General features: G+C 33.0%; 2 protein-coding genes across 2 annotated transcripts; one reads left to right on the forward strand and one right to left on the reverse strand.

Moving 5' to 3' along the window:
• Nucleotides 1-2,980: 2,980 nt before the first annotated feature.
• On the forward strand, nt 2,981-3,913 carry LOC145604367 (F-box/kelch-repeat protein At1g57790-like). Its single transcript, XM_081660279.1, has one exon. It carries the CDS (start codon nt 2,981-2,983, stop codon nt 3,911-3,913), a length of 933 nt encoding a protein of 310 aa, XP_081516405.1.
• Nucleotides 3,914-5,359: 1,446 nt separating this feature from the next.
• Nucleotides 5,360-9,227, reverse strand: LOC145605172 (uncharacterized). The gene is made up of 3 exons (XM_081661207.1): nt 8,608-9,227; nt 7,686-7,814; nt 5,360-7,402 (listed from the first exon to the last, which is right to left on the reverse strand). Exons 1-3 carry the CDS (start codon nt 9,097-9,099, stop codon nt 5,858-5,860), a joined length of 2,166 nt encoding a protein of 721 aa, XP_081517333.1. The 5' UTR covers nt 9,100-9,227; the 3' UTR covers nt 5,360-5,857.
• Nucleotides 9,228-19,459: the final 10,232 nt, after the last annotated feature.

Below are 19,459 nucleotides of genomic sequence, written 5' to 3' on the forward strand. Positions count from 1 at the left end.
AAAATTAAATTAACTTGAACCAAGGTCTTAATTAAATCCAAAATGACCGAAACTCTACCTCGGTACCAGGCTTAACACGTCTAATACGGAGTATTAAATATTAATAGAGTCTTGTGTATGCCACTTTGCCTAGCTAATATCTCAAAAGAAAAACAGATCTGATCAAAAATGGGAAAGGGGAAGGATAAGAAGATTGGTGACGAATATTGTCACACTTGTGGAGTGAGTTTCTTGGATTGGGATAAATAGAATCAGCATGTTCTTAAATGTAAATTCACGCATCCTAAGGTACAATTATTATTTTGCTTCAAAAAAAAGGTATAATTATTTTCCTTCTTCTCATCCAATTTGTGGCTGATTAATCGCTTATTCTAGATTACAAAATAAAGTTTGATCATAGATCTGGGATCTTACCTGTTGTACATTTTTTTTGCTCTAATTTTTGTATTTGAACTCGTTATAAAGCTAGGATTGTGAATTGTGATCTAAAATGGGAATAATACTGAATAAATCAGAAGCATAAATGGGAATAAAATACAAGCTCTCACAATATTTGGGAAAAAAAGAGTAAAATATTATTATTACGTATATAAAAGAGCTCTCATGATAATAATACTAAGATGGTTTGTAAAAAATAAAAGAGTGAAATGGGAAAAAAGAATGTTACGTCTGGATCTGGGAGTAAGATCAGGGTCATCCCAACAAATCGAATTTCTAGATTCTGATGCATTTACTAAGCATGTGAGAAATTGTATTAAAACTCACCATAAAAAAAAATACATCAAAAATGGGAAAGGGTAAGGATATCACTCTTACCTTGAGCTCACAAGCCCCTCTACTTGTGAAAATAAGCTAGGGTTCTGTGAAAAAGAAATACATCGAAAATTGAATTATTTATGTATAAGGTAAATAATTAAGTTAACAATTAACAAATTACGTGAAACAGATTATGGCGGTTTGATAATATTTGATGGCAGTATTTAACAATCCACTATCATAAACGTCATAAGAGGTTATTTTTTCTTACAAAAGTTTTAATATAGTAGCTAGTATGAAGTGGCTATAAATGAAGGTTTGTATGGAAACTAAGAAAAAATAACATCTTATTTCACCCATATGCTTCACAGTTGGTATGTGACCGCATCTAAAAAATATCGTGATAAATCCCAACAAGTGCGCAACTTGTGGGAAATATTTTCTGGATGATGATCTCTTTATTCGGCATGTGAATCGTTGTATCAAAATTCACTCTGATGCAAAACAAAAGGTATAACCTTTCTTATACTAGTACGTTTTTTATTTTTGCTAGTATTGAATTTAATACATTGATTCAATCATGGAATTGTATGCAATCCAATCATTTTTATTTTTACTGACTTGAAAAAGTGCGCAATTTCATATTCATGTGTGCAATTCAATTCATTTACAGTATAAAGGATATAGGTCAAGTCACTGTCAAATTACAATAAAGAAATACAAGATTTTGAATGTGTAAATCTAAGATATTTGTGAAGCATTCTTGAATATAGTTCGAAAAACTAGGGCCAACAGTATCCCAATTTAAGAAGCTCCTGGTCAGCAATCTGCATATCTGAATCCATTCTTCCAATCATTCTAATAGTAGTTTCCTTATTTAGTTTCAGTTCGAGAGCAAATTATACGAAAACTTAAATTGTTTGGAGTTTGGACCAAGCTAAGGCTACTCCTATTCTCTCTATTTTCTTCTCTCAACTTAAATTGTACTGAAAACTTTCTAATCTCTTTCCTTATCTCATTAACTGGTGCATATGACTGAAGTTCGGCTATTGTTAAGGATGTTCACAAGCCAACTTAATATCTCTCGCTTTTCGCAAATCACGTCACTCCCCAAACCCTCGAAAATCAGTTCCTAAACACACTAAATATTCCTGTAACCATTCCTTAAAACACCAGCAACAAGAAGCCCTCAAAACACCTACGAAACAGGTACTATATATAAACCCTAGCTATCCCCCAAAAAGCAGCCATAGGCAGTTAAATACCTATGAAAAAACATTTGTCAACAATCTTTTTGCTTCTGATGTATAAGCTGTCTTGCTGTTGGGGTTATTTTTAATCTTATTAGGCATACGGCAGGAACCTAGACTAATAGCAGCATCTTGGTCTATGGACTTGGGATACCGAAACTTAGCAAGAAGCTCCTGGTCAGCAATCTGCATATTAGAGGAGAAAATATTATCAAAATAAGTCATGGCAAGGTCTTTTAGCTATTTTGATCATGAATCCATTCACCATATCATCTTTCAGACAAAGAATTTTCCCTTTAGATCTTTTGATTTTAGCAGAAAGGTGAAAGAATTTAGTGTTATAATCAACATATTTCCTCCAATCCATCCATGCTTTTTGAGCCCAAGAGATTCATTCATTGTTGTAAATCACATTTAACTGATGAATGAAATTTTTTTCCAAATGAAAAAGAAATGAAAATATCTTTTGGAAAGAGAATATTTAATACCATTAATACATTTAATTACATTATTTTTGATTCTATCGATATTACCATGAAAAAAGGATTTAATTTGTTGCATTTGTATAGCTTAGAGAGGGCTATGAGCAGAGATCCAAATGTTGCATTAGCAGGGGAAAGGGAGAGGAATTTGGTCAGCCAGGGAAGGAAGACTAGGTTTGGGGAGCCCCAGTTTCAGTCAACCTAGTTGATCAAACTTGGACCATTGTTTCTCCCTCCCCAAACTTGGTAAGCCCTGATACATACGGCGACAATCCTGTTTGGATCGTCATACCAAGGTTACAAGTCAAGAACATTCCAAATCCAAACCAACAACGAATTCATATCGAACACGATGATGACAACATTAATGAAGAAGCACAAGAGGAGGACATTAGTTTTTGGTTTGATAAGCTGTCATTAGTTGTCGTGATACAATCGCTTCCAAACTATATGCATTTGTTTGAATATTGGAAAGTCCGCGCTAGTTGTAAGATGTTTCATACAAGACTCCCTGAACCTCTATGGCGAACCAACAATGAGTTTCCCTTATTCTTGTTCTTTAAGAATGAAGTTGGATTGTGTAAGTTGATGGACCCGTGTCGAAATGATGTTATATGCTCCAGCACCCTAGTTCCATTCTCTCAAGATCGTTTTACCTTGATATTCTCTAAAAATGAGTGGTTACTTTGCTTAGTTGCTAAATGCCATTTGAAATTCTACAACCTCTTCACAGGAGTTTTTCCACCACTCTTCGATAAAAATTGGGTAGGTGCCACCAGAAGCATTGCATTCTCATCGAATCCAACAAGCTCCGATTGTTTGACAGTTGCATTGTTGAAGTACCCTGACTTTTTGAGACTATGCTATCGCCAATCAGGGGATGAGAGATGGGAAGAAATTGATATTGACATTATGGAGGACGATCCAGATTTAGAATTTCGGCCTACTGAATGTGCTCCTATCTATCTCGGGGGAGCATTCTACTTCCCAGATTGCTTGGGAAATCTCGGTGTGTTTGAAATAGTAAACGACGAACCAAGTTGGCAAGTTTATGATATGCCGAACATTGTGGATGATGCTTTCGAGTCGTGTCATCTAGTTGATTGTGAAGGAGAACTCTACATAGTATACGTCGACCGGATTGAAAATTGTCGGGTTTCAGTGTTTAGATTCGACGGCACTAACAAGAGTTGGGTTGTAATTGATGATATAGGAAATCATAGTTTCTTTATTAGCAAGACATCGTGTTATTCAATAGTACCAAGTGATCCTACGACGAGAAACGGGATCTACCTTTCGAAGATAGAAGGGAAAAATATTGTGTTCTACTCTCTAGACACTAAGATGTATCACATTCTAGGGAGTGGGGATTCTAGGGCGGATTTGTATGGTACAAACCAACCGTTGATGTGTTGCTGGGTTTAGCTAGCTGCGTTATGCTATTAATTTTATGTACTTTTATTGATATTTTATAATTTTTATATTATGTTTATAATTATTTATTTTCTACAAAGGATTTTGATGTTTTTATAATCATTAGTTGTATTTTAGAAAATATATTAGCTTCATATTTTACAAGGTAATTAAGATAGATATGTAATCCGTGGTTTATACACACGGGTGTACAATGCTCATCCTACACCCCGGATAAATAAATAAAAGGCGGAAAGAACATCTAGTGTTTCATAAAGAACATACATGTATTTGACAAAGAACATATTTGTATTTGACAAAAACATGCATTACCAAAGAACATAAAGATATAATAAAAAGAACGAGATAAAAACTTAATAAATTTTTCTGAAAAATTACACATTATTAACGGAAGAAATTTAGAGGTGATAAAAACTCGAGTAGGGCCGGGCCATATCATAATTTCTCGTGCCCAAACCCGTAGAAAAGTAGCGGTTTCGGGCTTTTTTTGAGCCCGGTCCAAGTTTTAACTAAAAATGCATTTTTAGGTTTGCCCAAACTCACCCTATTTCGGGTCGGATCGGGTCGAGATGCGAGTCATGCCAATGTTGATCACCTCTTAAAAAATCCTTACCAAAGATATCATTCCCCCAAAAAATAGTTTTTTATCTCTCCAAAAAAAATTCAACATCCCATGATAATTTAGTTTTTTTACTTTAATGTTATTTTCAATTAAAAATAATTTAGGATTTCAATATCAAATTTCAAAATAACATATGTTAAAAGAACATAATTTATATTGTAAAGTACATATAGTGAATACCTAAATAACACACTAATCAAACTCAAAGAACATACGATAATAAAAGTAATTTAAATATAACATATGATAATAAAAATAGAGTCTGGGCGTCACTATGAGCTTAAAGAAACATACAAACCATGACACCAAATTCAAAGAACATAATTTGTATTAATAAACCCAAAAAAATATATATGTTTATCAACATATGTTAAATAACATAAGTTTTAATGTAAAGCACATATAATTTTACTCAAAGAACACACTGATCACATTCAAAGAACATATTAAAGGTATGTTCTTTGTCAAATATAGGTATGTTCTTTATCAAACACTATATGTTCTTTCCGCCTTTTTTTGTTTACCCGGATGCACCATGAGCATGGTGCACCCGGGTGTATTATCTAATTTTCATAGATATGTGGTGGATTACAATACAAATTTGCGATTCTGAGAGAAGCCATACCTGATTTCTCGTAAACAAAATTTGTGAAGAGTAAAAGAATAGAAAACTGGTGTAGTTTTGAACTCACTAAGAACCATTGAATTATTTTTGGCTCTAAGTTTTATCCTGCATAACCTGAATTTATATCGGTAAGCACCATATTACTCCTATTAAACACTAAAGTGCTCTAAATCATTTTGTAATTAGCACTCTAGCAGATTTACATGGCTTAAGATCGAACACTTCCATTGAGGAAAAAGGCGATTTTTTTTACTGAGAATATACTTTCCTCAAACTGTTTTTTCAAGAATTACAAATATAGATATCCTACTGGTACAAATACAAAGAGAAATCTGCTCTGCTAGCACACTCTGATAATGACAATGTTGCTCCTTAAATTAAGCGACATCAGTGTCACCAATTACAAAGAATATTTAGTAACACAGTAGGTCTTACCCGAACAGAAGCCGTCATTATTCCCATCTTTAAGTGTGTTGCAAGAACGATTAAACAAAATTCCTAGCTGGAGCATTTCACTCCAGAGCTTGGCGGAAACACCTCCCCAAAATCCATGAGACTGCTCATCAAGTATTATTACCTATGGTTTTTCTGAAGTCAACCTCATCTAATGGCGCCTCTAGAGATCAGAAGTTTACACGGGCTGTGGGGAGATGAACGGGAAAGGTAGTCCCTTTTGCTTCCAATGAGATCAGATTTTCTGCTTTAAAACATGGCGTAATTGGACCTTCTGAGACTCCATCCTTGCCTCCAGGAGCTTGTGCTTCAAACTGCTTTTATGTGCTCCACGAGGCCATTCAATGCAACCTTTCATCCCCCGATTAATATCAGGTGAGTTCCAACCAACCATAGCTGATGGGCTAATCCCACTCTTATTGGATCCATGATCAGGTGACATGGTAGCTCCGTTTGAAACCCGTCCATTTGAAAGCCTTCCGTTCACACCATCCACAGAAATTATTTTGTAATTATCACCACTATTGGGTCCTGATCGCCAAAGCCTTGTGATTGATTTCACCTTTTTAAGCTGCTTTGAGGGAACTGAGCAGACTTCGCTGATCTCAGTAATGGGGGTCTCATCACCGCCCTGTTCTTCCCATTCAGTGCAGCTACCTGAGGCATTACTATCCCGGTACATTCTATTAATCGACATCATACTTCCATCAGGTGAATAACTAGAGCCTTGATCTTCCGCATGGCTGACAGTTTCCCATCCACTCCCATCATCATCCATGTCAGCGCTCTGATTGGCATATACATTCGAAAGTCTCTGAAAACTCTCTTTGCTATGGTTGTTGGTTTCAGGGCTCACGGCATGAACTTTGGAAGAATGGCTTGCTGGGCTGTATTCAGCACAAGGTTCTATCTCTCTCACATTGCTTTCCGCCATCACCAGTTCTTCAACAACAGCGAATATATCATCTGGGTTTGATGGCTCATATGTAAACTCTTTAAGGTCTTGAATGTCAATAGATGCAGCAGCCCGTGTAAACAGCTCAGCTTCCCTCATCTCGTTCATATCAAGGTTCACACCCTTAGACCTGAGAAACTTGTCGAGCTCTGATACAAGATAGTTCATCTGCGAATATTTCTGATCAAGAGCTACTTTTGCATCAACAAGCTTCATCTGTACACGTTCTTCCCGCCAGACCTCTGCCATCTGCAGCATTTTCCTCTCTTCTTCAACTTCATCCCGGATCTTCATGCACTCCTTCTTGAGTGAGTCAACTTCAGCCTTGTCCTCCCCAATTTCTTTTGCCAGCTCATCACATACCTCCTCGATTAACTCTCGAGCTTTCCTCTCTTTCTCGTAGTCCTGCATATATCTCTTTGCTGATAATTTAACCTCTGCCATCTCATTGACCAACTTAGAGTTGACAATCTCAAGTCTTTGGCGATTCTTCCTTTCTCTGCTTAAGTCAGCTTTAACATCATCAATTATTGCACGAACTTTCTCATGTTCTCTGCTCCGCCAAGTTGCCCTTTCCTCACTAAGCTTCTTCAAGAAGTGTTCAAGTTTCTTCTTCGAGGATCGTCTTTCTGCTTCCAGCTCTTCTATGCGACCCCTAGCCTGTTCAAGTTCCTTCTCTAGAGTAGAGATCATTGAGGCAGCATTTACTTTTTGATCAAGTGACTCCAAATCATCAGGATGTTCATCTGCTTCCTTTGAGTAAACTGGGTCCCACTTTGTTGCCCCCTCCATTGCGTAATTAGTAAAGCGAAATGGAGATTGCCGCTAAGACAGGAAACATAGAAATGTAGTCCACATTAGATCATGCAAAGAAGCATATTACTCTAAAGTGCATCAAAAAAAGGATGCCAATCAATTTTCCAAGCATCGTATCAGCGTAACATTGTCAATTAATTTTTTGTGCATACACCATACCAAAAAACCTTTCACTAACATCAAGATTCTTTCAAGAATGGAAGAATATGCAAAGTAAGATCTTAACACTTAACACTATAGATTAACAAAACAAAGATTGATTCATTTTATTGATCAAACTAAAAATATATACCTCGCAATGATATCCATTGGTTGGACCATTAACAGAACACGGGCTCCTAAGCGGTTCTTTCGCCTCAGAACCACATTCTCTGCTAGCATGATGGTATGATAACCGATCACCTCCATGCCCATTTGCAGGCTGCAAAACAGAACGGAAGATATCAAGCTACAGGTACATGCTTACTATCAATTTTCAGAAACAACACCCAAGTAAACCTTCACAATGGTTCAACAACATCCAATTAATCTATCATTCATTCATTCCCGTTAACATCTATTACAACGTCAACATCAAGTGATCAACACAATACACAAGGTCTCAATCGAGACATACAACGATCCATAATACTCGGGATAACATTACATGTGAGAAACCACGACGTTTTCCATCAACCATGACAACTAAGACCGAACTCGATACGCAAAGGGATAAAATCTGCATTATTAAGCACCTACTCAACTCCAAAAAGCATTGCAATCACACAAAACACTGGTAGGCCAACCCAGTATGAAATCATAATAATTCATAAAGTTATCAACAGGACATCCTAAATTTGAATCAAATAACCCTTAAACTAGCTTCAATCAACTTAATTCCAATCTTAAACACATTCCATACACTTCAAAACCATACAATTTAATGAAACTAGCAAATTAATGCACTGGTCCAATACCTAAGTACAACATTAATTACCCAAAAATGATTGGTAAAATTCATACCAGAAAATAAAAATTGTAACATTATCCACCAATTAAAAGTTCATTTTAGCTAAGCTAAGCAATTAAATCATCAATACATTGATTAATTTCAATTTTTTAAAAAACCCCAAAAATAGAAATTTTATTGGGAAATTTTTTTTAGAAAGAAAAACAAAAAATGAGCAAACCTTCAAGTTCAGATCTTGAGTCTCAAACAACGAGTTAAAACACACCTTAAACCCTAATCGATCTTCACTCTCTTTCTTCTCTCGCCGCTTCTTCACTTGCTCGCCGCCGTCTCCTCCGCCGCCTTCGCCGCCATTTTCAGGAACTACCAATTGCATCCTCCATAGAGTAGCAGCAAGCTTCCTTGCTGAAACTGGGGGACCCACTTTCTCTCTCCTCGATTTCCGGCGACATTCCGGCGATTTCTCTTCGGCGGCGACATTTCCGGCGTCGCCATCATCATCATCACCATTATTATTGTTGTTATTACTATTCTTTACACCGCCATTAACACCGCCATTTTCTCTCTCCTCGTGAAACTTCCACCGGAGAAGAGGGGTAGGAGGGCCGGACTTTTTGGACAAACGAGGGGTATTCCGGGCGGTTTTCCGGGGAGTTTTACGGGTGGTTTTTTTGGGAAGATCTGGGGTTTTTTGCGGTTGAGGTGGGTTTTTCGAGGAGAGTAAAGCGGAGAGGTCGGTGTTAGGGGTGATCTTCATTGTTTCAGCAAATGGGTTGTTGTAAAATCCGCCATTGAAGTGAAAGATTTGAGCTTTTTAGTGTTTTGGAGGAGAGAGAAAATGGAGAGGAGAGAGAAAGTAAGCTGAAACTGGAAATAAAGGATGTTTTGATGTGAAGAGAGAGAGAAGATGAAGAAAAGGGTGGTATGAATATGTATAATTATACGAGTCAACGTATATTTCTACAGTAAAAGCATTGGATTCTGTGAATGGTAAAACGGTGTCGTATGGTCTGATGGGCGTGTTAAAACGATGTGTTTTTGTTGTTTTTGCTAGTTTTGGAGTATTTTGACTGGATGTGGATTTGGCCGTATAAACTATAAAGTCTTGAAGTGCATTGATGTTTTGAAGAACGAAATTGGTGGGCTTTTTAGATAGTTCATTGTTGTACGAGTACATCAATCTATCATTATAAAAATTGACTTAAATTTTTTCTTTTAATTTTGTGATTATGATAAACCCCTATTTTTATAGTTTAAATATCAGATTGGTTTTTGCTTTATTTATATAACTATTTTAATCGTATTTTCATATTAATATATAAATACAGTATTAGATTATAGTGTATGAGGTAAAATATGTTGTTGAAATTACTACAAAGCAAATTTTTCAAATATAATTATACTTTCTCCATTTTTAAAATTGCTACATTTCGATCTGATTTTTACGTTTGTTAATGCATAACTTAAATCCTTAATAATTTTAATTATGTATTTATTAAAAATATATATTAAAAATTAATTAATAAAGTATACATTAAGACGAATCCAATAAAGTATATTGTAGAATTGTTACAAGTAACAAAAAAAATAGAAGAAAACTATGTTCTTGCTAATACAAAATTGCATGAATAATTTATAGTCATACTTGTGCAATAACAAAAATATCAATCAAATTTTTTTTCTTCAAATATTTAGAAACAAAGAGGTTATTAAATAGTGCATTGATATAGAATGCTTTGTTTGTAAAAACATTTTAGATTTCAAGCCTATAAAAGACAAAAACTAAATATGATAATATTAGTCTACACCTCTAAGCTCTAGCGCAGCTAAGAATAAAATAGAATTACTCTAAGTTCCAGCTAAGAATTTAGATTAAATGAGCGCTTAGGGTTAGTTGAAACTTATTAAATCCTCAACTTGTGAATTGTTTACCCAAACATTAAAATACAAAACAAGGTTAACCATTCTAAAGCTCTAAAATAAGGTGTCAGATCGGGTAATATTAATACATGTATGATAGCTCACACACAAATAACATGAATAAACCCACTCAAATGTATGTATTTGAGTAAACGTAAAGAAAGGAAGAAAAATTTGGGAAAATATAAGTTAATCTGCTAGATAAACGAATTTTTGTTAATCCGATGGCATTTTTATAAATATATTCAAAAAGTACATGGTCATTTATTCAGTATTTTTGGTGAGGGGTCCAATTACTGTTTGCTTTTTGCTTTTACTATTTGGTGATGAAATTACATATGTATCCCTCAACTAGTACATGAAAAGACGCATATACCCCTCCACTGCTACTTGAAAAGACAATGATACCCCAATTTGTTTATCTGGGGAATTGACTGGGTATCCCTCGAAAACTTTGAAATGCAAAATCCTATGAAGTATGGAGTATTTGACGCACACACACTCTAATAAAAAAAATATATATATAAAAATAAAAAAGACTTGCTTGCTTAAAATAGTTGTAATATTTGGCTTTACACATTTTTCAAAGCATGTCGTTGACCTTTAATATATTAAAGAGCATAATAATATATAGATGAATGCCAAAATTTTGACATGTTCAAATTATACATTAAAACAATACAATCAAATTTTACATACTTCAACCATAAAAATTCACTTATTACAAATGTATTGAAACAGATAAAGTAAAAGGAAAATTTATTTACAAATCAAAATATTGCAGCATGCATGGTCTTAATGTCTTATGGTACTTTTAATTAAAGAGAATTCAAAAGTATTAAAAAAAACCAACAAAATGTTGGGCTCATGGTAATAAAATTGACTTCTTTACCTTAGGTATCATAAGATTTATTTAGAGTAGGAAACTTTGAATCCCCTTGTCCTTGTTCGATTCTAAAAGTGTCAAATTCGTTAATCAAGTCGAGTTAATTCATGAAAGATTAGACCGGTATGAAAGATTGAAAGTTGGTGGAATATAAAAAATCCTTTATAAAAAAGGAACTAGGTAGGCATGGATCCCACTTGTATAAACTGTTAAAGCACAATCTTACAGAATAGAGAAAAAATACAAAAAGAAACAAAAATTAGGCCCCGCTCTTTAGAGATGCTTTGCTTTGCTCTGCTCTGCTGAAATCTGCTCTGCTTTGCTCTGCTCTGCTGAAATCTGCTCTGCTCTGCTTCAATCTGCTCTGCTCTGCTTTGCCCTGCCCTGCTCTGCTCTACTCTGCTTAAAATTAATACTTAATATTGAATTATTATAATAATAATGTATATTTAATAATAATAATAAATAATTAATACTTAATGATAATTATAATTAATATTTAATAATAATAAATAAATAAATAATATTTAATAATAATAATTAATATTTAATAATAATAATATATAATTAATATTTAATAATAATAATAATTAAAATTTAATAATAATAATAATATTAAAAATTAATATTTAATAATAATAATAATTAATATTTAATAATAAAATTTAATGATTATAATAGTAGTAGTAGTAGTAGTAGTAGTAGTAGTAATAATAATAATAATTAATAATAGTAATAGTAATAATAATATTAATAATAATAATAGTAATAATAATAATAGTAATAATAATAATAATATTAGTAATAACAATAATAATAATAATGAAATCTACTCTGCTCGGCTCTGCTTTGCTCTGCTCTGCTTTGCTGAAATCTGCTATGCTCTGCCCAGAAGCTCAAAAGAACAGGGTCTTAGTGAGCCATCATTCATGCTTTGCAGTTTGCACAGGCTCCACCGGACCGGACTGCGACCCCGAATTCTCAACTCATAGCCTACGTGACACCACTTACCAGCCCATGCCCATGTAGGTTGGGCTTTATTAACCACCGTCAACAAACCTGTATTATACGTGTATTTACTCTCTCCATCTTAATTGAGTTGTTTCTATATTTGACTTTTTATAATTAATTAATTTTGACTAAAATTTTCGATATAAAACACAAACATAATACTATTATTTGTACAATGCTTTTTTTATATGGCTAGTCATCCCATATGACTGGACTGGTCAGGTTACTTATTCAGGGGTTAGTGGGTTACTTATTCAGAAGTTATTATTTTGGGGTTACTCGATCAGTTATCGCGTTTTCTGTGTGGCTACATGTGGCTAGCTGACACACACCAAACACTTAACGAGTAACCCCTAACGAAGTAACCCTTGACCGAGTAACACATGGCTACATAATCTTTAACCGAGTAACCTCTGACGGATTAACCCTTGACTGACCGAGTAACCCCTAAATAAGTAACTCGACTCGACCAAGTAACCCTTAAATAAGTAACCCCTGAGTAAAACCCGACCATATATAAAAATTTGTATTACTTGTATTATTTCTTTAATTTCTCATTAGTATTGATTATATATTTTTCTTTGGTGATTTATAATATTTCAGATTAATAAACATTGTGATTTTTGTTTTGACTTGTACTTTTAGCATTATAACTTTTTACTGTATTACATTAAGGTGTAAAGTTAATATTAAATATAAGTATTACTAATGATTAGACATGCATCTTTGACACGGTAATAAGAGCCTGTTCACATTTACAAAACTAATTAGCTGAACTGAACTGATTGGAGCTGAACTAAATTGAGCTGAAATGAATATTTTATGAGAGAAGGAAATTAGGAGCTGAACTCAACTGAAGTGATTGGAGCTAAACTATACTGAACTGAATTGAAATTAAGTAAATGTGAACAGGCCCTAAGTGCATGGATTGGAATTAAGCAAATATTTAGAGATGGAGGGAATTTTAGTTCTAATCCGCGAATAATATTAAGGGGTTGTTAAATACCATAAAACTCCAAACTTTGTTAAACAACCAATTATTTTAAACAAGAGCAATTTTTTCCATTTCATTTTGCTTAAGCATTTTTATAGTCAAACAAATAAGTGAACAAGATTTATCATTAAAAGTTTAACAACACAATGGCTACATTTTTCATAAAGCTATTGAATAGTCTTCTATAATATGTAGTGTACAGATAATTTGGAAAAAAAAAGGTTAAAGTTTATAATAGAAGTAAAACGACGAAGGGGTACGTTGTTATAAGACACCAATAAAGTAATCCTAACATTAATCTCAAAGTAAGGGAAGATTATTTAGTGTGATAATGGCTAAGCACTAACACAAATTTGGGCAAGTAAACACGTTGTTTAACGCTATCCAAGTGAGCACGAGTGTATGGGGATGATGAGAAATTTTATTAAGCAATTTGTCTGTTTGTTTCTGCAACGTATATCTTGGGAGTTTCTGCGAAAATGTTCTTGTTTTGTACAATCAAACCTTTTAATAATGTGTGAGAGATCTACATTGTCTACTTGTATAATGATTTCCTGCATTTCTTTGTTACTTGCATTATTTTAGCCTGATTGGAATAAAAGTATCCGAGGAAAATCCCACGTGGCTTCTGACCCATGTTGACACGTGTTGGTTTTATTGTGTGAAAGATTTTTTTGGTACATTATTATTACTACGTATTTCTAACTAAATATAGACTTTACCACAGTTTATCATAGAGTACTTCGTATTTATTTAGTGTAAGGTTTCTAAGGTGTAAAACTGTAAATTCAGAAGATATCTTACAAAATTCTCTATTACATCACTTACATGTACTACTCTACTAGCCAAAAAGAACTTTGATATTGCAATGGCTTTAGAATTTTTGTTAGTATTCTCCTCAATTCTTAATTAAGTGTGATTATTATCTTAGCAAAAGTAACAATTTTGAATTTTCGGGTACGTATATCTTAAAATGGAATAAAATAGATACCACTAGTTAATTTAGACGTCATGGATACAATAACATTTATTAGTTACGGGCTTATTGTCGTAAAGATAAGTATTCTCTAAACATATTTGTCCCAAAATGTACATGCAATATAATGCATGGTCCATTTCGCTTGGGAAAAGAAAAGACAATTATTATTTCCTTAGAATTGTTGATCTTCAGGTGAAGGATGAAACAATAACTGATCTATTTTCCCATGTCATAAGAGGGCAATATAGTGAGGATCTAAAACGGGGTAAAAAACTAGCTAGGAGCCATACATATATATCAAACAAAAGATATTGCTTCATGTTGTATAAGTTTAATAATATTTAATTACAAGTAACAAAAAAAGGGGTAATTGAATTGAAGCTAATATTAGGCGATGATTTATGGTTGTAGCAGTAATTTTGATGGACCATTTTAGTTTGCTAGAAACTACAAAGTGGTCCTAGAAAGCTAAGGTATAATCTTTTTGGAATATGCAATATAATTGTCTAGAAAGCTATGTATCCTTCATGTTGTAGATCGATTAGTGATTGTTAGTGATTACAACAATACAACTGACCCATGCTTTCTTTCCCTGGCATTTAGGATAGACGTGTTCTCTTCATCTGAAAACTCAATTTTATATCTCCGTACCGTACCACATAAAATCGTTGATAAGTGTTTTGCCAATATCATATATTATAATTCACTAGTAAGACATTGTTTCTATAGGGAATTATTTACCTTTAAGCTAACTATTAGTCTATCGATCATAAATTCTAGAGTTTGTTGCCAATTTTCTAGTACTTCATGTACGTATATCTATATGTCACTAAATGACCACTAAGTTGCAATTATCAAGTGATTTAATTTGTTCAAATTCAAGCACACCCGAGTATATTTTAAGGAATATTATTAATCAATGAAACAAATAAAAGTGGGATCTGGTTAATTAACACGTGATAGATTTTCATTACAAATTTCAATAACATAATGCAATTTGCTAATTACTACGTATGTACGTATTTAATAATTCATCGTAGAGTATGGAAATGTAGATTAATACGTAATGCACGTTTCCATGTCTAAGGGAAATGAGTGCATGCATGGTATTCTTTCCCATGTATACGATTCGATCGTTTAAACGTACTTGTGATCCACTACTTTCCCTTAAACCTTGGCTACAATATCTTTCTAGGTCGGTAGCCATGACACTAGTTTGCAAGATGCATGGGGCGGCTATACCCTAATTCCAAACAGAATTGATATTGTTGTCTATATTATACAATCAAGTATAAAGAAACAACTATACGGCCCGATCTCTTCACTACCATTTAAGGTATCGCAAATTTAACCAAGCAAACATACAGTACGTCATCGATTGACAATTTATATTTTAGAGGAATAATTTTTCAATACAAACATACAGTACGTCATCGATTGACAATTCATATTAAAAATCCATCTTACCTTAAACTTAGTGTACTTAATTAATATATATACAAAGCACCTTAATAAATATGCACAATTTGAAAATAATTGACCAACTTTCTAAGACAAATAAAACAAATTAAGAATGTACAAGTATCTCTATAAACAAATTCTTTTTTCAAGGAGTCATCAAAAAAGGTCAATTTTCATAGGGAGCTAAAGGCTTTATTTGGATTTGGAAGCAATTTCTAATCAATGTATAGTAGCCCACTAATTGTTTACATTAATTAGCAATGATTTAATTTCTTCATTATAACACTTTTTATTTAAGATTTATGGATATGTAGGGCAGTACTATGTAGTTCTCCACTACTCCGTAGTTATGGACGTAGGGTGAGGAGCTTCCTCTTGCGGACCCCACCTTTTTCAACCGTTGGAGTCTTGAGTTGGAGCTGACCAAAAACGTACTACTCCGTCAATCTCTTACAATAGCCCCATTTATAATTTTACTACTTACTAATCGTATATAAATTTTATACTCCGTATATGAACAATGTATTCTTTCCATTATTTCAAAATACATATTAATTTCCCGTAAAAAAAAAAAAAAAAAAAAAAAAAACTTCGTAATATTAATTTTAATTTACAAATCTTGATAAATTGATACTCTATTATTATAATCTTTGTAAAATTTATTACTATGCTATAATCTTAAATGTGAGTAGACAATTCGACATAGAAAGATTATGAAATAGATACAATAATAAAAAACTTATTATTAAAAATGTATGTCATAGGAAAAGAATTGAAGATTTTAAATTTTTAATTATTTATCCTTCAATCATTAGGTTAAATTATTTTCTAATTTCAACAATCATTAGACTAAAAATCTTATGGAAAAAAATAGTTCAAAGTCAGCTACCACCTTCCCTTTCCCACTAATAGAAGAAATAAAAGAAATACAAGTAACTAGCTAGACTAATATTAGTGTTGTTTTGATACATTGTATCAAATACTATATCAATTTTCCTCACTAAAATAAATATAGGTGGTTGGGATCCTATTGAAATAAAGAAAGGCAAAAAGTTGTTTGTCTAAATTGTGATCTCAAGAATTTGGACATCAAAGTTTCTTTGTCTCTCTCTACAGAAATTCATGCTCAAATTATTACAACCCACATCCCTAATAATGCAAGTATAGATTATGTAAAAACTATAGTTTTGGTGATAGAATGCCGGCCCATTATTAGACGCGGATATCTAGCATTCTAGCACTCTAGCCAGTTGTTTATGTGCGTGGATACACCAACTACATCTTGATGTAATGGTTAATACTAATCAAAAGTGTACTAGTAATTTGTGTGAAAAACGTTAAAGTCAAAGTGTGTCAACTAATAAGAAATGGAGGAAATACTCCTTTCATTGTTTCTTAAAAATTGTCTCATTTGACTTTTCAGAGTTTTTAAGTTACGACATAATACTTTGTATAAAAACAAAATCGCAGCTTGTAGGTATTTTTAAAAGTTAAAACCTAAAGAGTTGTTAAAGGTATACATCAATATGATCTAGTAATAAGAGTGCAGCAAAAATAGTCTTATATTAAGTTATGATGAAAATGTATATATATAGCATTTTTTTATAATGAATAATTGAAAATGAGAAAGTTAATTAGCAATTGCAAGTGAATGCATTAATTATTTAGTTAGCATGGGGAGGTTAGCTCATATGACTAGCTTGTCAAGGTCACATGACATGAACATGAACATGAGGAATCCCCTTATTTGGTGTCTTATATCCCGTGTATATCTCCTCGAAAAGGAAGGTTTGCTTTCTATGTGATCCCCCAAAAGTATGCTCAATTGCACATGATCTTAACAATCTTCTATCAACTTATTTTATTTATTGATTATACTTAAAAGTATATTTTAAAAAATGTTTAGTCATTTATTAGAAAATTAAGGCCATATGTTTAGCTAACCGTCCAACATTCATCAAATTAAACTCCATGTAATTTCTCTTCCTTTTATGAAGATCTTGAGCTTTTGGTAATGTGATAGAGTATGATTTTGACTTTTAGTATAAGATTTACTTTTTAACCTAATTAATGTCCCGGACTCCCGGGTTATTATAATAATGAATTCGAACTATTGTTAGTTTTTAAATTCTATGTGTTGGTAATGTAATAGTTGGATATTATAACAACAACAAAATCAAGTCATAGTTTGACTGAGCCAATTATCCGAATAGTTTAGGAGCAAGCTTGACTCATTAACAACACCCCTGCTTATGACATAAATGGTTAGTTTAAAATATGTCTGTATTTCGTCACGTATAGAAACACTTTTAAAAGAATAATTGTGTACCATATTGTTAATTGATAATTTGCGATGTAGTGGGATTGAAGACGGTGCATAAAGAGAAATCGATTGTTTCATACGTGTTTACTTAAATACATTCAACTTCCTTTCATACATCAATCAGAAGTGACTAAAGTTGGATCGTCAGCTGATAGCCTGATATTATACATAGGGCGCATCGCATGTGCTGGCAACTACAAACAAGGCTAGTTTATCGCCTTTTAATCGTTTCCTATAATTTTGTGTTTAGTTCAGATTTTATTTTTAGATTCATTCCCTTAATATATATATTTATTATTTAGTAAGTATTTCGAATTATATATTGAGACGAATATATCAAGAAAATTTTCGGTTTTCACTCTAAACTCTAAAAAAAAAAAAAAAAAGTGATCAAAGCATTTTCCTCAAAAAAGAAAAAAAAAATGATCAAAGCATTATGTGTTTATTGTGGAATAAAAGTTGCCATAAAAAAAGAGTGGAGGAAGGAATTACAAGTTTACACATTATCAATTTATCATTAGGTTCATTAGTTCATGGCATCACTATTCATTAGTTGTCCCACTAGAATTCAATCATGTAAATCATGAATGGCCCAAAACTAAAAGAGGTGAGATCCAGGCCCAATTCAATAGGCCCTAAAGATAAGCCCAATTCTTCATCTTCTTCTTCTTCCCGTTACTCCCAACACCAGAATCCTGCAATTCAGCTTCATCACTCTGATCAAACCATCTTCAAATACTTCATTTCTTAACTTTTAGAGAGAGAAAGCGAGGAGAGAGAAAGTGAGGAGAGAGAAATGGTGACGCCGATAACAAATTCATGTCCGTTCTTCGCGCCATCTGGTAACTGTAATTTCATTTATTTTTTCCTTTTTTTTTTCAATTTTGCTCAAAATTACTGATTTCTTGCTTTGATTTTTAATTTGATTGATTGATTGATTGGATTTAGGGCAATTTACAATGCCGAGATTAATTTGATTGGTGCCGCCATTAAAGCTCCTTGATTACCTCCAATAAACCTTATTAGGTAACTACATTTCTATAATCTCGTTGCATTTTCCCCCAATTTTTCTTTTTTAGGGATTTCACTTGAGAATTAAATTTAATTATTTACATGAAATTCTAATTATACTAGTATTACATTTGTTATTTGTTATCCTCTGAATTTTATTGATGTTTATAATTGCTTAAAAATGGAAGGTTGAATGAAACTAGATTTTGAGCTCTGATGTCAAAGCTGATAAAATTGGATTAACAACTGAAGCAAAACTAGTGTGTGTTTAAAAAGGCATAATTATGCAAACACCTATTCACATTCCTCTTAATTTATTGGGTAAATTCAAGGTTGGGGAGGGTAAGACGGGAGGTAGACATATGCTATAACGGTAGCACGGTTCCGTTTATTGTGGCTCCGTTTATAGTGTCATTTAGATTGAACTTGTATGAAAATTTGTTAGAAAACCAACTCAACCAAAAGCTTAAGTTATTGGTTGAAGCTCGGGATTGAGTTATATACTCTATTAGCTGTTCAATTATGAATTTAT

Source organism: Chenopodium album, chromosome 22 (genome assembly GCF_948465745.1).
Source record: "Chenopodium album chromosome 22, dcCheAlbu1.1, whole genome shotgun sequence".
Classification (NCBI taxonomy): Eukaryota; Viridiplantae; Streptophyta; class Magnoliopsida; order Caryophyllales; family Amaranthaceae; genus Chenopodium; species Chenopodium album.

Excerpts from the sequence above, each read along its gene's own strand:
- LOC145604367 (XM_081660279.1), top strand. The coding sequence starts at position 2,981 with ATGTTTCATACAAGACTCCCTGAACCTCTATGGCGAACCAACAATGAG.
- LOC145605172 (XM_081661207.1), bottom strand. The coding sequence starts at position 9,099 with ATGAAGATCACCCCTAACACCGACCTCTCCGCTTTACTCTCCTCGAAA. Across the intron at positions 7,815-8,607 it reads AAGATCGATTAGGGTTTAAG|CCTGCAAATGGGCATGGAGG; the intron begins GTGTGTTTTAAC and ends TCTGTTTTGCAG. Across the intron at positions 7,403-7,685 it reads CCAATGGATATCATTGCGAG|CGGCAATCTCCATTTCGCTT; the intron begins GTATATATTTTT and ends TTCCTGTCTTAG.